This window comes from Esox lucius, chromosome 9, assembly GCF_011004845.1.
Source record: "Esox lucius isolate fEsoLuc1 chromosome 9, fEsoLuc1.pri, whole genome shotgun sequence".
NCBI lineage: Eukaryota > Metazoa > Chordata > Actinopteri > Esociformes > Esocidae > Esox > Esox lucius.
The window spans coordinates 25,663,002-25,684,970 of NC_047577.1; the positions used below are offsets into that span (position 1 = coordinate 25,663,002).

At 42.6% G+C, this 21,969-nt stretch overlaps 1 protein-coding gene across 10 annotated transcripts in view; it reads left to right on the forward strand.

Annotated features, from left to right (window-relative positions):
* Positions 1-21,969, forward strand: part of LOC105027157 (CSC1-like protein 2) — a 299,336-nt gene that overhangs the window by 188,074 nt on the left and 89,293 nt on the right. For all 10 annotated transcript variants that reach the window (XM_034294237.1, XM_034294244.1, XM_020044463.3 and 7 more), the window contains 3 exons: positions 996-1,047; positions 1,613-1,721; positions 14,452-14,522. In XM_034294237.1, the coding sequence (XP_034150128.1) occupies positions 996-1,047; positions 1,613-1,721; positions 14,452-14,522 (232 nt within the window). The remainder of the gene's footprint in view (positions 1-995; positions 1,048-1,612; positions 1,722-14,451; positions 14,523-21,969) is intronic.

Consider the following 21,969-nt stretch of genomic DNA (forward strand, 5'->3'; position numbering starts at 1 on the left):
CACGATGCTCAACCCATTTGAGATACAATCTTGAAAAGAGGTATGTAGGTCCAAATCCTCACAGGAAACATATTTGCAATTAGGACCCACTAACTCAGCGGAAATGTTTTTTCTGTATTTCAGAATTTGTGATAAATGCTTCAAAAGCTACTTCTTTAGTATCAAATGATCGCTTTTAAGTGTGATTACATGTAGTATATGATCTGGGTTGTGAGTTTAATTTATATAAAAAAGTTTTCCATTTGGCTACATGCAGATACTAGTGAAAAGGAAAAAAAACATGCATGCCATATTGTTTGCAACTCTGGACGTGAGTTGGATGTGTCCTACTCACGTCCAATCTGGTTAATAGCAACTGAATGCAAAACCCAGCTAAATCCTGCATAATTTATCCAAGTCCCAGTCCCATCTTCAAGTTCTAGTTGTTTTGGGTGTATGTTACTTTCAAGGAACTTCTCAATGCCAGACCGCAATTTTGTGGTAATTCTTTGTTCCAATTATAGCCTTTAAGGAGAGCTTGTCTTCTTTAGCCATCATGCAAGGCGATTCAGAAGTGGTGACTTCTTAATAGAAAAACAATGTTGCCATTGCTTGTAGCTGCCCTCATTGTTTTAAAGGAAAGGGGGCAGGGTAGGAAACACCAATACGAAAAGTTCAGATGAATTGATCAAACAATATTAACCCCTCCTTCCCATGGTTATATATTTTTGCACATAATTGCACATTTAATGTAATATATTTTTCCTTGTATTCTTTATTTTGTGGATATGCTTACCTTCTTTCTGGCCTTTAGGAAAATAACAGCTTTCAGATGTTTTGTGGATTCATTTTGACCTATTTTGGAACACAAAATGGTACATTACCCAAAGGAAAATTACTATAACTTGTCCATCTGATTAGATGCAATTTCTCAATAAAGAAAGTCTCATTTAACCTTACTACACATTCAATTAACTAATGATTATCTAAAATGTTTGTTCTCTTTTTGTCAACAGAAAATAATGCATACAGCTTTGGGCGGACCACAATAGCAAACCTGAAATCTGGGTTGGTACATGTTTTTACATTATTTTGTTGATTAATAATATTTGTATTAATTATTTATATTATGCTATTGTTATTAATATTATTATTAAAAGATATTTTGTTTAAAAAAGGAATAATGGGTAGAAAATAGCAACAGGCAAAACAGCAAGGATTTTAGGGTGTCATTTGGGACATCTTGATCAGATCATTTACTTCATAAACAACCAGAAATAAAGTATAAATAACAATCAAAATACAGCTCCGGAAAAAATTAAGAGACCACTGCACCTTTTTCTTTAGATTCCAAAAAAGTTGAAAAGGAAAGTTTTGAGTGAGGAACAGAAGCTTTCAATTTGCAGTGGTCTCTTAATTTTAACCATTCTGTTCCTCACTCAACACCATCGTTTTCAACTTTGTTTCCGGAGCTGTATGTGTCATTTCCTTGGTATCATGAAAGAAACATCTTGTGATTTTAAACTGACATATCTAACCAGATATGACATCACAATTTATTGTACTCTAGGATGTGCAGGCCCACACCTATACAATTTAGTGCTGGCATTCACGTCTCTTCTGCTTTTTACAGGACAAACCTCTTATGGCTCCACACTTCATTTGCATTCATGTACCTACTTCTGACTGTATACAGTATGAGACGGCATACGTCCAAAATGCATTACAAAGAGGATGATCTGGTATGACTTATTTTGTTATTTTTATTTGCTAACTCTTATTGTTGCAACTGCAATGTCAATTTAATGTAGATTTTTTTATTACATTTTTAAACTTACATGCAGTCACTCCTGATTCATACACTGTTTAAAGGAATTAAGGGAACACTTAAATCACACGTCGGCTCTCAACTAACAAAATATATTAAGATCAACATCAGATTGTACCAACTTGTGGGAAGTTCATCACGGCAACTGATAATGTGACTCAATAGTGTGTATGCCCCCTTGTGCCAGTATGCACACCTGACAATATCTGGGCATGCTCCTGATGAGACGGCAGATGGTGTCCAGGGAGATTCCCTCCCAGGCCTGGATCAGGGCATCAGTGAGCTCCTGGACAGTCTGTGGCGCTATTGGGCGATGTTGGATGCACCTATACATAACGTCCCAGAGGTTCTCAATTGGAATCAGGTCCGGGAAGCATGAGGGCCATTCAATGGCATCAGTGCCTTTGTCATCCAGGAACTGCCTACACACTCTGGCCAAATCAGGCCAGGCATTGTCCTGCAACAGGAGGAACCCCGGGCCCACTGCACCAGCATAAGGTCTGGCGATTGGTACCGGGATGAAGTCCTCAGACCCAACAGCAGTCAGGATACTGTTGGCTAGCACATGGACGTCTGCGTGACCCTCAAAGAATATGCCTCCCCAGACCACCACTGCCCCACCACCAAAACCATGCTAGATGATGTTGCAGGCAGCATAGCGTTCATCACGGCGTCTCCAGACTCTTTCTGTCACATGTGCTCATTGTGAACCTGTTCTCATCTGTGAAGATAACGGGGCCCAATGGCGGACCTGCCAATTAGGTGAATGCCAATTGAGCTGCACAGTGCTGGGCTGTGAGCACAGGTCCCACTAGAGGACAACAGGCCCTCATTCCACCCTCACGGAGTCTGTTTCTGACAGTTTGCTCTGAAACATGCAAAACATGAAACGTCCAACTAGAGAAAAATCAGTGAGGAAGGATAAGGATAGAGCAATTGTCTGTGACCACCACCTGCAAAACTATTTTCTTTTTGGGAGTTGTCTTGCTGTTGCCTCTCCAGGGCACCTGTTGTCACTTTCATTGGCATCAGATTCACAATTGAGTGACATTGATTCACAATTGATTCGCAATTATTCTTAACTGGACAGATTGATATCCCTGAAGTTTAATTGACTTTGTGTTACACTGTGATGATAACATGTTCCCTTTATTTTTTTGAGCAATGTATACGCTAATGCTGATTCTCTATCAATGCGGTTATGCAATGCACCACTTTTTACCTGTGTATGTGTATGCAATTTTTACACTGTGTGGAAGATGTAAAATGTTCGCGATATATAGAAATAAGAACTTCTCAGAGGCTAGTATAACAGTTGATAATTTCAAGTTTAATTACGTGGCACCATGGGAACAACCGGCACAATACTGACAGAGAATGAGTACAGAGACTAGCAGAGTAGCGTCATGACAGATCGTTCTGATTATGCATTTCAAGTTTCATGCTTATTTTCTCTTCCAACAGTACAGATGACGGAATTAGCATTTGCAGAATGTACATACAAGGAATAGTAGCCACTATTAGTAGTCTAAAAATGTAAGGTTGCACAAATAACTCCAGGAGAAAATCATAGAATGTCGGTTGCCCAGACAGCCTGGTCAAAGGCTGAGATATATCAATCTAGACAGTTACTATACGGGGACTCAAGTTAACCATGCTCTTCCCAATAAGGATAGAGCTCTGTTCACCTGTAAGATGTATGTAATAATAACCCCCTGCTGTTCAAGAGCTTCCTCCTAGAGAATAGTTTCTTATGGCGGTTTTATGGTCCCGGCAGAGGCCTGTTTCCCTTACTGATAAAAGTAGCCAAGGCCCTGCCCAGCCGACATTCCATTCATCCCTGCCCCTGAACACAAGATACTGGCCTTATAAGTTGGAGACAGAGAGATAGACTAGCTTTTCAGCATATGTGTAACCCTTCTAATAAGATAATGAATAAATAAGAATGATTATAAACACATTTTCTACAATTCCTCCCTTTTGTCCCCAAAGGGACAATAAATTAATTAATTTCTTGCAGTATAAAATACATTCTTTATTGTCAAAACTTCCTGGCCTTAAGGATCAGGATGTTACAGTTACTTTGAAATAAGTTAAATAACAGAATCAAACACTGACAATCAAGACAGTTGTTATGGTTACAAAGATCAATGTTGAACTTACTAAGTGTGGATATCCTCGTCTTCCTCCACGGGGTCCATCCACCATCGTAGTCGTCCTGCGGGTTTTGCCATACTTGGGCAAAAGCATGGACTTAGGTAAATAACAGTCAGTATATGTGAGCATCTGTAAATCAGTATCAGTAGATCAATTCTAAACATTGGGATGTCTTAAACTAGTCTTTTAGCTCTATGCCGAACTGATTATTATTGTAACACAATGCATTCAGGGCCACTCGATAACTGGCACGTAGGAGGAGTACTAACAGGCCTATGGCCACTAGGATTATAATGACTATATCAATCCATTCAAAGACTTACCCAGCAATACTGACTCCACAGCCCAGCTATCCCAGAAAGTGATCCTTTGATGTCATCATTGTGGGCCTGGTGGGAAACTTGAATCATTTCATTAACTATGTCAGAAACAGTGGAGTTGTAATTAGGTATAAATGTACAGCATTCCTGTCCTATCAGACCACAGGTTCGTCCCTGGGAGGCCCTGTTCTGGAGAGCAAGCAAGCATACAGCTCCTATCTCCTCAGAGATCAAATTACTATCCCTTGCGGTCACATTAGTCAGATGTTCTACTTCCAAAGCCAAATGATGCACCTGATCCAAGGACTGCATCACACCACACATGGGCAAAAGCATGCCCATTGTTCAAGTGCCCCAGGTCTGCTTATGGGTCAGCCAGGATAGGTCACGTGTTGGCCGCTGGCTACTATTAACAACAACAGGGAAAGAATCCGAGACTCGCATTGCCGGAATGATGTATCCCAACCCACAAGTGCCAGCCCAGTTATTAGGTAGTAAATCATAAGCCTGGGTACCACACACCCAATAAGTACCTTTTAAGGCAGATATGTCACAAGCAGCTGCTACAAATAGCAGAGCAAGTAAAGTGGCTGTTCCATCCTCTACACATCTTAAGGATTAATTTGATCTGGTACATTTCAGGTAAGTGGGAACGTTTGCCTTCTCGGTGTATACAGCCTTCTCGGTGTATACACCACATCAGAGGTTTCAGGACAGTCACAGTTACCGGGACAGCCTTTCTTTTGCAAGAGTAGCACAGGGTGGATGTCTACTTGCATCCGATGCTATCTTTCACCATTGGACTTGGCCCACATTTACTGTCCGGCTGGGTACTATTGGGAAACAATAAAGCACACGTGTCACAGTCAGAAATTGGAACAGACATAAGAGAATATGTATCTTTGGGTGGTGCTAACTCGGACACACACTCTGTCACTTGTGGTGTCCCTCAAGGATCAGTCCTTGGCCCCACCCTTTTTACACTGTATATGCTCCCCCTGGGTCATGTCATTAGCCGGCATGGAATATCTTTCCATTGCTACGCTGATGACACGCAACTGTACATCAAAACAAACCCAACCCCGGCTACAGCTCTCTCCACACTTTCCATCTGCTTGGAGGAGATAGAGACATGGATGGCGGATAATTTTCTGCAACTAAACAGTTCAAAAACGGAAGCCATTCTTGTTGGCACTCCACACCAAACCCGGTCATCTACCATCACCAGCATCACCTTCTCTGGTCACGATATCCACCTCTCATCCTCAGTCACAAACCTCGGTGTTAGAATGGATCCCCATTTGACTTATGACGCCCGTATTAAACATCTGTGCAAAACCTCCTTCTTTCACCTCAGGAACATTGCAAAACTCCGCCCTACACTTACTCTCCCAGATGCTGAGAAACTTGTCCATGCCTTTATCTCCTCCAGGTTGGACTACTGCAATTCACTCCTCATCGGGATCCCAAGCAAGAATATCCAGCCATTGTAGTACGTCCAGAACTGTGCTGCTAGGATCCTGATGGGGGTGCCGAAGCACCACCACATCACTCCCATCCTTAAATCGCTTCATTGGCTTCCTGTCCAATACAGGATTGAATTCAAAGTTTCCCTTCTGTCCCATCAGTGTCTCTATGGCACTGCACCATTATACCTCAAACAAATCATCACTCCCCTTTCTGCCTCACGCCATCTCCGCTCTGGACAGGCTAACCTCCTACAGCCTCTGAGGACAAGGCTGCGAACAATGGGTGACCGTGCCTTCTGCTCAGTTGCACCAGCTCTGTGGAATGCTCTCCCTGTTCATCTAAGGGCCCCACAGACTGTGGACTCTTTTAAAAAGGGCCTGAAAACCCATCTTTTTAGAAAAGCCTTTTTTGTTTAATTGTGTTATTTTAATGTCACTTCTATGCTTTTAGGCTAATGCATTGTAGCACTTTGAGGTCATTTAATTGATATAAAGTGCATTATAAATAAAATGTATTATTATTATTATTATAAGAGGCACACCCCCTGTGGAACTGTGTGGTATTAGCCCACACATTTTCCTTTCTTAATGGCTCTTGCATTGGCAAGAGCAAGTTGGCTATATAGGTTACTGGTCCTGCCTTTAACGGCATGGTTCTGAACAGAAAGAGAGGCTGCTGTGGAATTGTGACCAAACTGAATCATGGTGTGTGTTGGTTACCTTGGGTCTGTTACAGGTTACCACTATGACCTGATGGCCTGGGCGAATCACCCGGTTCTCTTGTTTTGAGGCTCTTTCAGGGGTGGAGAAAGTACAGTAGAACACAGTGCCAATGGTTAATGTGGATGGGTTAATTAAAGAGAATACAATTCTAACTTTGTATCTTATGGGCACATGGGTTATCATTACTTTTTCTGGGCAATCGTTGCCTATAACTGCTTCCTTCTTTTCCTGATCCCATGAAGCTGTCTGGGCAAACGATTTTGGTGAGGCAGATAAGAGACTTACGACAGTTGCAGGAGACCCTGGGGTAAACAAACATTATATATGGGCTATTCTGTCTCCCCTGCACAATGGAGGAGAGAAAGTTTGTCTGCTTCTTACCTCTGGTCTAAATTGGGTCGTGAATTGGGGGGGACAAGAGTTGGTCCTCCCTTTTCTCCTATGGGCCACCCGGGTCCTACAGATGGTGGACCATTGCACCTGGATACGTCGATCAATGAGAGCAACCTGTTCTTGATTAGTTCTTTTCCTGAGGTATTAATAATGAAGAACATGCATACAGCATAAAACCTATGAGGAAGTTCTAGCCTTTTGTCAAGTTGTAATGTGTGGGAGAGAGTGCCTCCACTTTCCCTAATGATTGAACTGGAAAATATATATGAGTGTAAGGTGTATTGACATAGACTTACTTTCGAGGAAAGCCCTGGTGGGAGCCAGTCCCTGTTAGTAGCTAACTTCAGTCCTCCTGCTATACAGTTTGCCCCTGTTGGAAACCCCTGGATACCCAGGGTCAGATATTCTGCTTTGTGTTCCCCAAAATTGTTGTTGTTGTTGGAGTGTGTGGGTGTGTGGTGGAAGTGTTGAGGTGCAGTGGAAGTGCAGTTACATCTGGTTTCTTTGCTTGTTCGGTTTGGCTGTCAGAGTCAATTCTCCAGGCCCACCCTTAGCAGTTCCTGTGGATTCTAGATCCAACAGAAGTCCTACCAATAGGCTGACCAGGATTGCAGCTATCATACCGAGGCATCAGAGGTGGAGGTCACCGGCTTTCCCTGCTCTTGTGTTGATTTGCCAACTTTGTCCTTCTTTGAGCCCAGGCTCGGCTCCGGATGTCTGTCCTGTGCTGGAGGGTCATGGTCTGGTCAACAGTGGCTGGCAAGGATCCAAGTATCTTTCCCTGAGACTCGCAGTGCTATGTGAGTTGGCAGGAGTACCTGGTGTAGGCTGCTCCATCGAGGATCCTTCCATTTCCTTCTGTAGATCTTGATGTAGACCCAGTCTCCGGGTTGGTATCTGTGGCACGGCAGCATCGGGGGAGATGGTTCTTGTGCCTCCTTGATCTGTGAATGCATATGCTAGACAATTCTAGTGAGCTCTGTAGCATAATCCAGAAGTGAGTCAGTCATGATTTGTAAGTCAATGTTCGGAGGACGCTCCAAAGGAGTCCTCATCGGTCTGCCAATCAATATCTCATGTGGAGTGTACCCAGCCCTTTGACTAGGAGAGGAGTGGAGTGCCATTAGTGCCAGAGGTAAGCTGTTCATCCCTGTATGTGCACAACATTTAGACATTTGTTTTTCAGGGATTGGTTCTTTCTCCTGACCATCCCTGCACTCAGTGGATGCCATGGGCATGAGCATTTATGTTGAATGCTTAGTGCGTGGCACAGTTCTTTCATCAGTTTGTTTTTAAAATGTGTCCCTTGGTCAGATGAGAGAATCTCTGGTACACTGAACCTCGGTCTCGGTGCATAGTTTTTTTCTTACTAAGCAATAGCGTTTGTCCCCAGCTCTCCCTGTCATGTCAATGAAATCCATCTGTAAGTGTACAAATGGACCGTGTTGTGGAGGTGCTTTACCTTGCTTCACAGGACCTGTTTTCTGTATGTTGTGTACCTTACAGGTTGGGCATTCTCTGCAAATTTCGCAGCCCGGGGCAAACAAAAGTTTACCTATGCTAGCTATATCCTTCACCCTTTTCCCATATGGCACACACTGTGTGCCACTCTGGAAACACTGGGCAGAAGTGAGGCTGGTGCAGCAGGCCTACTGGACGGGTGTCTAAAGATGCCGTCAGCCCCAGGTTTGTTTCTGAGCCTCGGCGACAGAGTTCTGTAGTTCACGGATATGCAGTGTAACCTGGACCCAAATTGATGTTTAGTAACAGAATGAGTTACAGCAGCAATCTACCTTGTTCAATGACACCCTGTTCAATCGAGATGACAACATACCTTTGCATGTGCAAACCCCCTCTTTTCTGCTGCGTAGAGATCAAAGGGTTTGGTGTGGTCTGGCAACCCCAGGGCGGGAGCTTGCTGTAGAGACAGTTTCAGTTCAGTGAATGCATTCAGAGCGTCGTCATCCCAGACAATGTTTGTTGTCATCGACTTCCAGGTCGTGTAGTGTGTGAGACAACCTGGCCTATTCTAGGATCCACATCCTGCAGTATCCCGTCATGCCCAGGAACGTTGCCACTCCTTCTGTGTCCTTGGCTGTGGGCAGGCAGAGATAGCAGACACACAATTTGTAGAGAGACATTTCTCACCCCCTTCCAATGTGACCCAGATACAATACCCGCTGGTGGACCAGTTGTGCTTTTGTCCTTGATACCTTGTGACCCTTTCTCTCCAATGCTTGCAGGAGGGTTATGGTGTCCTGAATACAGGTTTCTTCGGAAGGTGAGGCCAGTTGGAGGTTGTCGACATACTGTATCAGGGTGCTTCCCCCTTTCAAACAGACATCGGCCAGGTCTGCTGCCAGCACCCTGTTGAAAATGGATGGGGACAGTGGCCTTGGGGTAGTCTGGAGTAGGGGTACTGTTGGCCACGATAGGTGAAGGCAAAGTATGGCTGTGAATCTGGGTGCAGAGGAATAGAGAAGAATGCTGAACACAGTTCAATGACAGTTTACCACTTTGTGTCTGTTGGAATGGTAGACAGAATGGTGGCAGGGTTAGGTACCCCCCATCATTTAGAGGTCATAGGTCCTGGACTATTCGATACTTCCCTGTGCCCACTTTCTTCACTGGCAGGTTTGAGTCCTGCCTCACCTTCAGGTGATATCCGGTACTGTCGTACTCGAGGGCCATCCATGTCGGGTTTCAGAATGATGCAGACACTTGGAGCAGAGCAGAGTCCCACATCGTTTGGTCCTGTCGACCAGACATCCCCCTTCAGGGCATCTTCGATGATTTTCTCCACTTCTGGAAGCGTTTCTGAAACCACACACTGTGTAGAGACCAGGTGCTTTTCATAAATTGTAGAGTCAACATTATTTACAACACATCGGTATACTGACATTTCTTCATGAATTGTAGTTTTCCACTGTGTGTTTGGCATGGGTGACCATGTTGTCAGATTGTCAAGTGTTTTCAGCATTTTCCCCACATCAACTGCCTTGTAGGCCCCTTTGGTGACTGCCAGGGTAATGTGTGGATGTCTTAGTGGATCAGTGAAATACCTTGCCTGTTGCTCAGCGTTGAGAGAGATGCGGTGATGATGGAGCTCCTTCCATGCCAGCCCTGCACTGCATCTGCATACAGGTTCTGTAAAGAATCATGGTTGTACAAGAGGGTCATGTGTAAACTGTTGAGATTAAAGTGGAATTGGGAAGACATACCCTTCAGTGGTGGTTGGTCCAACAGTGACTCCAAAGTTCGTTGTAGGCCACTGGGGGTCTGCAAGTTGTAGCCAGTAGATTGTGTCGGAGACAGATGCTTGCAAACACATCATCAGTCGTTCAGTTGAGATCGCCGGAAATGAACACATTAACCCAGTTGGAGAGCAGTGAATTGTAGCATTATTTTGCATAAGAGGTCCCTTCCCATCAAATTGACTGCTATCTTCAGGCAGTACAGGAATTCATGTTCAATAGTTTGGCCTGCCAATTTAACATTCAAAGGTTTTGTAACTCTATTAATAGTAGCAGGCCCCGTTCGTGGCTCCTGCAGGATATTGCTCCATGGACCTCAGTCAATATTACAGGGTCAAAAGTGCCTTGTGGTGGAAAAGGGTTAACACTGTATTTTGTTTCAGCATGTATTTTACAGGGGTCTTGCTTTTATCTTGGATCTCCTATTTCTTAATTAAACAATGTTAGAAACTTTTTTCAGTTTTTTTTATTTTTCTATTCAGAAAAAGACCGGCACTTCAGCCCTTTCTATATATATATTTTAGTTTAAATAATTATTAGATACTTGGCTTATATAGTGATGAATAATTTGCAACAACTCAGGTTTATCTGTCCACAAATAGCCTCACCATTTTGATAAATTGCAGAGCAAGTATTTGTTTGTATTTTGTCTGGGTGTTCTGAATGTACCCTTTGTATCTAGAAAATATTGGAAAAATTTCCCCTACTGTATGGCCCAGGAACAATTTCTAATCTAACGGGAACCACTCTAATGCCATATTTAAGTGACTAGATAGTTTTTAGGATCAGAGAGCTAGTGAAAAAAACAGGCTAGGAGTAGTTGTGATAAATAGTAAAAATTACCGTTTCTTTTATAACACCCCAAAAAGAAACGACCAAAAATATGTTTAAATATACACTAACCTAAAAGATTATTAGGAACACCTGTTCAATTTCTCATTAATGCAATTATCCAATAAACCAATCACATGGCAGTTGCTTCAATGCATTTAGGGGTGTGGTCCTGGTCAAGACAATCTCCTGAACTCCAAACTGAATGTCAGAATGGGAAAGAAAGGTGATTTAATCAATTTTGAGCGTGGCATGGTTGTTGGTGCCAGACGGGCCGGTCTGGGTATTTCACAATCTGTTAAGTTACTGGGATTTTCACGCACAACCATTTCTAGGGTTTACAAAGAATGGTGTGAAAAGGGAAAAACATCCAGTATGCGTCAGTCCTGTGGGCGAAAATGCCTTGTTGATGCTAGAGGTCAGAGGTGAATGGGCCGACTGATTCAAGCTGATAGAAGAGCAACTTGACAGTTGAAGACTGGAAGAATGTTGCCTGGTCTGATGAGTCTCGATTTCTGTTGAGACATTCAGATGGTAGAGTTAGAATCTGGCGTAAACAGAATGAGAACATGGATCCATCACGCTTTGTTACCACTGTGCAGGCTGGTAGTGGTGGTGTAATGGTGTGGGGGATGTTTTCTTGGCACACTTTAGGCCCCTTAGTGCCAATTGGGCATCGTTTAAATGCCACGGCCTACCTGAGCATTGTTTCTGACCATGTCCATCCCTTTATGACCACCATGATGGCTACTTCCAGCAGGATAATGCACCATGTCACAAAGCTCAAATCATTTCAAATTGGTTTCTTGAACATGACAATGAGTTCACTGTACTGAAATGGCCCCCACAGTCACCAGATCTCAACCCAATAGAGCATCTTTGGGATGTGGTGGAACGGGAGCTTCGTGCCCTGGATGTGCATCCCACAAATCTCCATCAACTGCAAGATGCTATCCTATCAATATGGGCCAACATTTCTAAAGAATGCTTTCAGCACCTTGTTGAATCAATGCCACGTAGAATTAAGGCAGTTCTGAAGGCAAAAGGGGGTCAAACACACTATTAGTATGGTGTTCCTAATAATCCTTTAGGTGAGTGTATTAAATATGTTAAAACAAATCAAAAATAAAAGTGGTCTGTGCCTGCGTGAGAATTAACCAGCACTAATGGTGTAAGTATGGCAATTGCCACTCTGGTGTTTTTTTGAAGATTACAGATAACTTTGCAAAATATAACGCATACTTAATTTTGCACACTATTATATTCAATTTATTTTTTGTCAGTGCTGAACCTCCTTCAAATAGCCAACAGGTGGCACCAAAGAAAAATAGAGAGCTGTGACGTAATTTAAATGTCCGGCTATACCATTACATGCCTGAATGGTTTATATTCATAAGAATTAGTCACATACACCTTTTGCTGTAATTTTTGTCAGTATACATACCACAATAAAGAACACAAGTGTAGTGGTGCAATAATAGGGAACTCAACCCAATCAACTAAATTTTATTGAGCATACATTCTCATTCTCACACACATCCAGTCTCCAACCGTGCACACACAAAATTCTTTGCTCATTCGCTCACACGAACTCTCATTCAAAGTCCACCATTTGTACTTCTGTCATCAGTGCAGAGCACTTTTTAGTTGGACATGGCCCCTCACCTAAAGTTTTTTGGGTATCCTCAACATAGGGTTTCTTGGATAATCTAATTTGAATTAGTAATTTACCCTTCCTTTTAGGACTAGCCTTGGTTTGGCATATAGGGATTTGTCAACCACTGCTATTGCAACCCACCAAGGGACCAAGGGGAGTAATGTGACCCAAACAGGTTGTGTCGCACACCTGTCTAATCACCTGCAAGGGGACTCTAACCATCTCTGCTGGAGGACTCTAACCCCTCAGCAGCAGTTGATAACCGGTCAGCTAGCTCCCTCACTTATAAGTTCTTGGGAGTGTCGAATTAGTTATTCCCTCACATACAACAGATTTTGGGAACCCCATATTGACTATAATATATGTTTAGGATTTCTCTTAATGATATCAAATAATCCGTTATATCTCTTTTTTTGTTCTTTAACTTCTTATCGAAGGATATTTTGCTTTTCTGTTACTTCTCTTTTTTTGTTCTGTAACTCCTTATTGAAGGATTTTAGTTTCTGCCCGTTACATCTCTTTTTTTGTTCTTTAACTTCTTATTGAAGGATTTTTTCTTTTTTTCTTTTAGTACATAACATCAATGAAGCAACAGTAAAACATGTACCATCATTAATCAACTGTTATTTTACATGTAATAAACTTGGTCACTCCCGGCTCCGGGGCAAACAATTCAACTCTCTAAACAGACTGATATGAACTGTTGTGAATTTTGTCAAGTAGGTTTCGCTTACCTATTCATGATGCCGGCAGTTCAGTCGGCTGGAGAGAGTTGAAAAGCAAACACAGTCGTTGTGAAGATATAGAAGTCCCATTTGGGGTGCCAAAATGTGGAAGATATAAAATGTTTGTGATTTATAGAACTTCTCAGAGTCTAGTATAACAGTTGATTATTTCAAGTTTAATTACGTGGCACCACAGGAACAACTGTCACAATAATGACAGAGAATGAGTACAGAGACTAGCAGAGTAGTGCCATGACAGATTGTTCTGATTATGCATTTAAGTTTCAAGCTTATATCCTCCTCCAACCATACAGATGACGGAATTAGCATTTGCAGAATGTACATACAAGGAATAGTAGCCACTATTAGTAGTCTAAAAATGCAAGGTTGCACAAATAGCTCCAGGAGACAGAAAATGATAGAATGTCGGTTGCCCAGACAGCCTGGTCAAAGGCTGAGATATATCAATCTAGACAGTTACTATATGGGGACTCAAGTTAACCATGCTCTTCCCAATAAGGAATAGAGCTCTGGTCACCTGTAAGATGTAAATAATAATAACCCCCTGCTGTTCCAGAGCTTCCTCCTAGAGAACAGTTTCTTATGGCGGTTTTATGGCACAGGCAGAGGCCTGTTTCTCTTACTGATAAAAGTAGCCAAGGCCCTGCCCAGCCGACATTCCATTCATCCCTGCCCCTGAACACAAGACACTGGCCTTATAAGTTGGAGACAGAAAGAGAGACTAGCTTTTCAGCATATGTGTAATTGATCAAACATACAGAGTACAAATCCCTTCTAATAAGATAATTAATAAATAAGTACGATAAATACATTTTCTACAACTGTAGCATCTAATTATTAAGATTTCAGTTGCAATTTCACTTCAACTTGATGACATCAATAAAAAAATAAAAAAATGGAGATGTCTGGTAACCTTAGATTAGTGAACCACTACAATCACAGGGTAAAAATAATGTTACATGTTAAGATTGCTGAACTTCCCTTATAATGTCTACTGAATATAAACATTTGTAATTTAATTGTTCTGGTGTAGATCTGGTTGTTATATTTGTTATTTTCAGCAATTGTGAATGAAGGCATTTGCTTTTTTGCAGGTGAAACGCACTTTATTTATCAATGGGATATCCAAATATGCCGAAGAGGATGACATAAAGCAACACTTTGAGTAAGCATTTCTAGTTCATTCTATTTTGTCTGCGAGGCTTTGGCTTGTAACTGTGTACACAGTATTGTACATTTTATGTATGTAGGTGCCAAATTGGTTTCCAGTTGAATTGTTGTTATATTTTGCTAGTCAATCTCCTAATCTGGATTAATCCAAAAGAGATTAGAATAGCTGTTTTCAGTCAATAGTGACACTAGGCCAAGGTAGGTTGTGAAAATGTATTCTTTACCTTAAATATTTGAGATTAGATGTATTCCACATCTAATGGACATTTCTTACTGATGATCAATCTAGTACTGAAAGCTGAATCACTGTTACATGTTAGTGAACTACTCCATGTTTAAACGAGGAAGATGAGGAGTTACCCTGCCCGGAGGAAGCCCGGGGCCCCCGTCTGGAGCCAGGCCCAGAGGGAGGGCTCGCCGGCGAGCGCCTGGTGGCCGGGTTTGCCACGGAGCCCGGTCAGGCATAATCCGAAAAAGCAACGTGGCACCCCCCTCTCCATCCTATAGGCCCACCATTCATGGGAGGAACCACTGGGGTCGGGTGCGCTGCCATATGGGTGGCAGTGAAGGCCAGGGGCCTCGACGGACCAGACCTGGGCGGCAGGGGCTGGCTCTGGGGACGTGGAACGTCACCTCTCTGTTGGGGAAGGAGCCGGAACTTGTGAGGGAGGTGGAGCACTATCAGTTAGATCTGATGGGGCTTACATCCACTCACAGTCTCGGTTCTGGAACCGTACTCCTGGATAGGGGATGGACTTCATTCTTCTCTGGAGTTGCCCAGGGTGTGAGGCGCCGGGCGGGGGTTGGGATACTCACAAGTCCCCGGCTGAGTGCCACTATGTTGGAGTTTACCCCAGTGGATGAGAGGGTCGCCTCCCTACGCCTACAGGTTGTGGGGGGGGGGGATCTCTGACTGTTGTTTGTGCATATGCCCTGAACAGCAGTTCAGAGTACTTGTCCTTCTTGGAGACCCTGAATGGAGTCCTGTATGGGGCTCCAGTAGGGGACTCCATAATTCTGCTGGGGGACTTCAACGCACACGTGGGCAATGATGGAGACACCTGGAGAGGCGTGATAGGGAGGAACGGCCTCCCTGATCTGAACTCGAGTGGTCGTTTGTTGTTAGACTTCTGTGCTAGTCATGGATTATCTATAACGAACACCATGTTAGAACATAAGGATGCTCATAAGGAACATAAGGATACCAGAGCACCCTAGGCCGAAGGCCGATGATTGATTTTGTGATCGTGTCATCGGATCTGAGACCGCATGTTTTGGACACTCGGGTAAAGAGAGGGGCGGAGCTGTCAACCAATCACCATCTGGTGGTGAGTTGGGTCAGGGGGTGGGGGAAGACTCTGGACAGACCGGGAAAACCCAAACGTGTAGTGCGGGTGAACTGGGAACGTCTGGACGAGGCCCCTGTCCGAAAGATCTTCAACTCACACCTCTGGCTGAGCTTTTCTGGCATCCCTGTGGAGGTTGGGGGCATTGAACCTGAGTGGTCGATGTTCAAAACCTCCATTTCCGAAGCTGCGGAGGGGAGCTGTGGTCTAAAGGTCTTAGGTGCATCAAGGGGCGGTAACCCTCGAACACCCTGGTGGACAGGGAAGATATACCGGTCAATTTTCCTTCCTACCCTCACCTATGGTCATGAAGGCTGGGTCATGACCAAAAGAACAAGATCGCGAGTACAAGCAGCTGAAATGGGTTTTCTCAGAAGGGTGGCTGGCTTCTCCCTTAGGGATAGGGTGAGAAGCTCAGCCATCCGTGAGGAACTCGGAGTAGAGCTGCTGCTCCTTTGCATCGAAAGGAGCCAGTTGAAGTGGTTCGGGCATCTGGTAAGGATGCCCCCAGGACGTCTCCCTAGGGAGGTGTTCCAGGCACGTCCAGCTGGGAGGAGACCTCGGGGTAGGCCCAGGACTTGGTGGAGAGATTATATTTCGACACTGGCCTGGGAATGCCTCGGGATCCCCCAGTCAGAGCTGGCAAATGTGGGTCCCCTGCTGGAGTTTGGGGTCCCCTGCTGGAGCTGCTGCTCCCGCGACCCGATACGGATAAGCGGATGAAGATGAGATGTTAGTGAACTACTACCGGAAGACTATGATAAAATTATGCACTGGTCAGCTTAAAAGTAGAATAATCCTTAGAGTTAACTCTTCATAATAATTTATTTATTCCTCATAACCTATTCTATTTCTAAATATATTTATTGTAAATTGTAAGCAATTTGTTTGAGGTAATCTGTATATCCAAAAGGTTGTTTTGCAGGTCCGGTTTACTGTCCATGTATGCCATTTGAAATTCTGTGTAACCACACAGCCTCTATCCAGCTTGGTATAGAAGGGGAGTCCCAAAGTCATCCCTCTTGGAAAAGATCTCGCCCTGTATAGAGAATTTCAGTACAAAGTGTTGTTTAGTATACATTTATTGTATTTGTCACTGACAATAACATGTTTAGTAAAGAAAACAATTGTGAGCATTCCATTTTTTATAATTTACCATTTTTACACATCCCATCATGATGACACCTGTGTGTACAAATAATGTTTTAAAGAACACTTTTTACATCTTCTTAAATACATAACAGAAAAATCTGTTGCCCTGGTCTTACAGATAAGCTTAGTACTACTCCTTGTCCTGAAAAGTTGATTATAGCCCATAATAATTGTTTAAAAATATTTTTCTAGTTAAAAACGCCCCAATGATTGAATAATACACTGCTCCAAAAAATTAAGGGAACACTTAACACATCGGGTCTTGAGGAAGGAAAGATATTAAAGATCAAAATATTTACTGAACATTGTGTAATTCGTTGAGAACGAAATGACGTAACGGCCAATGGAAACCAAAATCACCAAATGATTGAGGGCTGGATTCAAACTCACCCCAAAAGTAAACAATTGAAATCACAGGTTGTTCCAACTTGCGTAAATTTCATCAAGACAACGCATAATGTGACTCAAAAGTGTGTATGGCCCCCAGGTAGCTGTATGCGTTCCTGACCACGTCTGGGCATACTCCTGATGAGACAGCGGAAGGTGTCCTGGGGGATCTCTTCCCAGACCTGGATCAGGGCCTCAGTGAGCTCCTGGACAGTCTGTGTTGCTACTTGGCGGCGTCATATGCACCGATACATAACATCCCAGAGGTTCACAATTGGATTCAGGTCTGAGGAACGTCAGGGCCAGTCAATGTCATCAATGCCTTCTTCATTCAGGAACTACCTACACACTCTGGCCACATGATGCCAGGCCTTGTCCTGCACCAGGAGGAACCCAAGGCCCACTGCACTAACGATGGGTCTGAGGATTTTATCCCAGTACCTAACAGCAATCAGGGTACCGTTGGCTAGCATGTGGAGGTCTGTGTGACCCTCCAAGACTATATGCCTCCCCAGACCATCACTGACCCACCAAACCAGATCACAGCGTCTCCAAGCTCTTTCACGTAGGTCACATGTGCTCAGTGTGAACTTGCTCTCATCTGTGAAGAGAAAAGGGCACCAATGACGGACCTGTCAATTCTGGTGTTCTCTGAATGCCAATCGAGCTGCACGGTACTGGCCTGTGAACAAAGTTCCCACTAAAGCAGAGGTCTCAAACCGGTTCCACGGAGGGCCATGTGTCTGCAGGTTTTTGGGTTTTCCTTTAAATTGGCTCCCAGTTCAGACCTAAACAACCAGGTGGGGGTAGAAACAAACCAATTAGTGACCTAATTAGTCAATTAAGTACAAGGTGAGAGCGATACAAGCTGCAGACACTCGGCCCTCCGTGGATCCGGTTTGAGACCTCTGCACTAAAGGATGTCGGGCACTCATGCCACTCAAATGGAGTCTGTTTGGTCAGAAACATGCACATCATCAGCCTGCTGGAGGTCATTTTGTATGGCTCTGGCAGTGCTTTTTCTGTACCTCCTCACACAAAGGAGCAGATACTGGTCCTGCTTCTAGCTTGTTGCCCTTCTACAGCCCAGTCCAGCTCTCCTCGTGTAATAGCCTGGTATCTCCTCCATGCTCTTGAGACTGTACTGGGAGACACAGCAAACATTCTTGCTAAGGCACGTATGGATGTGCCATCCTGGAGGAGCTGGACTGCCTGTGCAACCTAAATAGGGTGCAGGTACTGCCTCATACCACCATTAGTGAAGGACAATAGCAAAACTGGAAAATAATTAGTGAGGAAGGATAAGGAGGGAGTAATTGTCTATGGCCACCACCTGCAAAACCATTTCCTGTTGTCTCTTTAATTTGCTCCAAAACAGGTGACATGGATTCACAATCGCTTTTGCTTTCTAACTGGACAGATTGATAACCCAGAAGTTTAATTGACATAGTGTTATACTGTGATAATTACATGTTCCCTTATATTTTTTGAGCAGTGTAGTTGCAAACTTGGGGAGACAAAAACAAATACAAAATTCAAGATTAGATTAGATTGTTTGCATGGTTTTCCCTTTAACTGCTTTAATGGCAGTAAGGACAATGGTGGTTTTGTCCAACTTGTGCCTCCTGCAGCATTTATTTATACTCCTCGCATTCTTTCAGAAGTTTCTTGTAACTGAGAAATACATCCTCAGGATTTCTTACTACAACACTACAAAAGATATGCATGAGGACATATTATTAATTGGTTAAACATCTAATATGCATAATATACCTAATCTATAGCATGTATTTCATCTCCAGTTCTGCATTATCCCTGGCCATACATATCAAATGTGTAGGCCAGGAAAAATACAACCTACTCAACTATTAAATGGTTTAATTAGCAGGAATCAATTGTTCACAAAAATCAATTGTTCTTTAATGGTAAGGTCAAAAATAATTGTCTAAATCTTCCTCTATTCCTCAAACTGAAATGGTGTGTGCCTTAGTTAAATAAAAATTACCTTCATGTTAATGGCCTTGAACGGGTATTTATAGGAATGTCCAAGTGTTATACTCTACAACATTTAATATTATATTTTTGTTGTGTGTTTGGGCAGAACTTTAACCCAATACAATTCCATTGGTATTAGAAGTTTGATAGCACCATTGGGTTTCAGGCATAGGTAATTCTTCAGATGCCATTATAATTCATTGATGTGTTACTTGAACTGTCTAATAAGACAGTAAAAAAAAAAATCTTAAGAAAATGCATAATTTTCAGTTCTGTAGTCATACTTTTTTTTACCCTGTTTAAGATTCAGGCTGACTAATGTATTGATGCACCGCAAAGCAACTCCACTTTTAGTGAAGGTTTCAACTAAACAGATTTTTTATGTATACTGCAGCCTTTAGTATTTCTTAACTGCCTAGTAACCCATAAAACGTCAGAATGCCACCATACATGTTACATTTTAAACGCATAGGCTTACATATAATTTGTTCAATAGCTGAGGCAGTGTTAAAACTAACGAAGTGTTTACCGTTCTTAATTTGTGTTGCGTAATGTTCTGTGGAACTGGCACAATACCAAAAGTAAAATGAAAGACCTTTTTCTCAAGTACAATTGAAAGTATATTGGAATTATGTACAATTCTAAAAATATTTTCATCAACAAATGTTAGAAAACTTTCACGTAGATTTTGACAACCCTAGTCACTAGCTACTGTCCTAGCAAGCTTCCTAAGCAGGCTTACTAGAGTGCTTGCTAGCGCACTTTTATTTGTAACATTTTGACAGAGTAAAAATTGGAATGCTCGGTTGGACTGCAGGCCTGATTGTAGTTAAAGCAAGCAATTCATGTTAAACTGAGCTTTCCAAGTTTTTTTCAAAGTTAAAGCAAGCTAGCAAGCACTCTAGCAAGCATGCTACTGAACCTAGCAAGGACGCTAGCTAGTTACTAGGGTTGTCTAAACGTTGCAAAAACAATATTCCAACAAATATCCTTTCAGAACCATATTGCCAAAAGGCTTTGCAAGATCACTTTGTGTTGTAATATTGTTGTTTAGTATATTTCACCAGGTGTTCACATAATTTTATTAAATAGTTTGCTTGTTCGCCCAACATTCAAGGCAATTAACGTGAAGCAAATTTGTTTTTTACAAAGGCACACATTATTTCTGTTTAGATATTGATTAAGAATCAGACCTGGAATATTTTTGTTGACCATTAAAGAACAATTGATTCTTGTGAACTGCTAATTAAGCCATTTAATAGTTGAATAAGTTTTCCTGGACTACACATTTGATATGTATTGCCAGGGATACTGCAGGACTGGAGATGAAATACATGCTATAGATAAGGTACATTATGCACAGTAAATGTTTAACCAATAAATAATATATCCTCACGCATATCTTTAGTTGTGTTGTCGTAAGAAGTTCTGAGGACGTATTACACAGTTACAATAAATTTCTGAAAGACTCTGAGAACACCAGGAGCATAAATAAATGCTGCAGGAGGAACAAGGTGGACAAAACCACCATTGCCCTTACTGCCATTAAAGAAGAGGTCAGTACAGTTAAGTGGGAAACCATGCAAACCATCTAACTTGAATTATGTGTTTGTTTTTATCTCCCCAATTTTGGAATTATTATTCAATATTTAATTCATTACTAATGTATGCTGCCTTCAGTCAGTTAATACTAATAACAATGTTATTACAAAAATATTTGTAAAAAAATTTGGTCTGGGCTATAACAAACCATTCAGGACAAGGAAATACTAAGCTTATCTGTGAGACCAGCACAACATGGGAAAATAGCAGACTTTTCTGTTATGTGTTCAACATCATAATGGGATGTAAAATATAATTTCAGTAAAATTCGAGCAGACAATGTTAAGTTATAAAACATTTTATCCTGACAGTTGTTTTTTGGTCTGATGAGACAAAAATAGAGCTTTTTGGTCTAAACTCCACTCGCCGTGTTTGGATGAAGAAGAAGGATGAGTACAACCCCAAGAACACCATCCCAACTGTGAAGCATGGAGGTGGAAACATCATTCTTTGGGGATGCTTTTCTGCAAAGGGGACAGGACGACTGCACCGTATTGAGGGGAGGATGGATGGGGCCATGTATCGCGAGATCTTGGCCAACAACCTCCTTCCCTCAGTAAGAGCATTGAAGATGGGTCGTGGCTGGGTCTTCCAGCATGATAACGACCCTAAACACACAGCCAGGGCAACTAAGGAGTGGCTCCGTAAGAAGCATCTCAAAGACCTGGAGTGGCCTAGCCAGTCTCCATACCTGAACCCAATAGAAAATCTTTGGAGGGAGCTGAAAGTCCGTATTGCCCAGCGACAGCCCCGAAACCTGAAGAATCTGGAGGTCTGTATGGAGGAGTGGGCCAAAATCCCTGCTGCAGTGTGTGCAAACCTGGTCAAGAACTATTTTTATATTTTTTAAGCCTATCCATTTCATTCGTCAGCTATAATAATAATAGTAGCCTACATTGGAGCACTTTCGATCCGGCATATTGGAGAACAAAATGTTAATGTGGGCACATATTTTCAAGG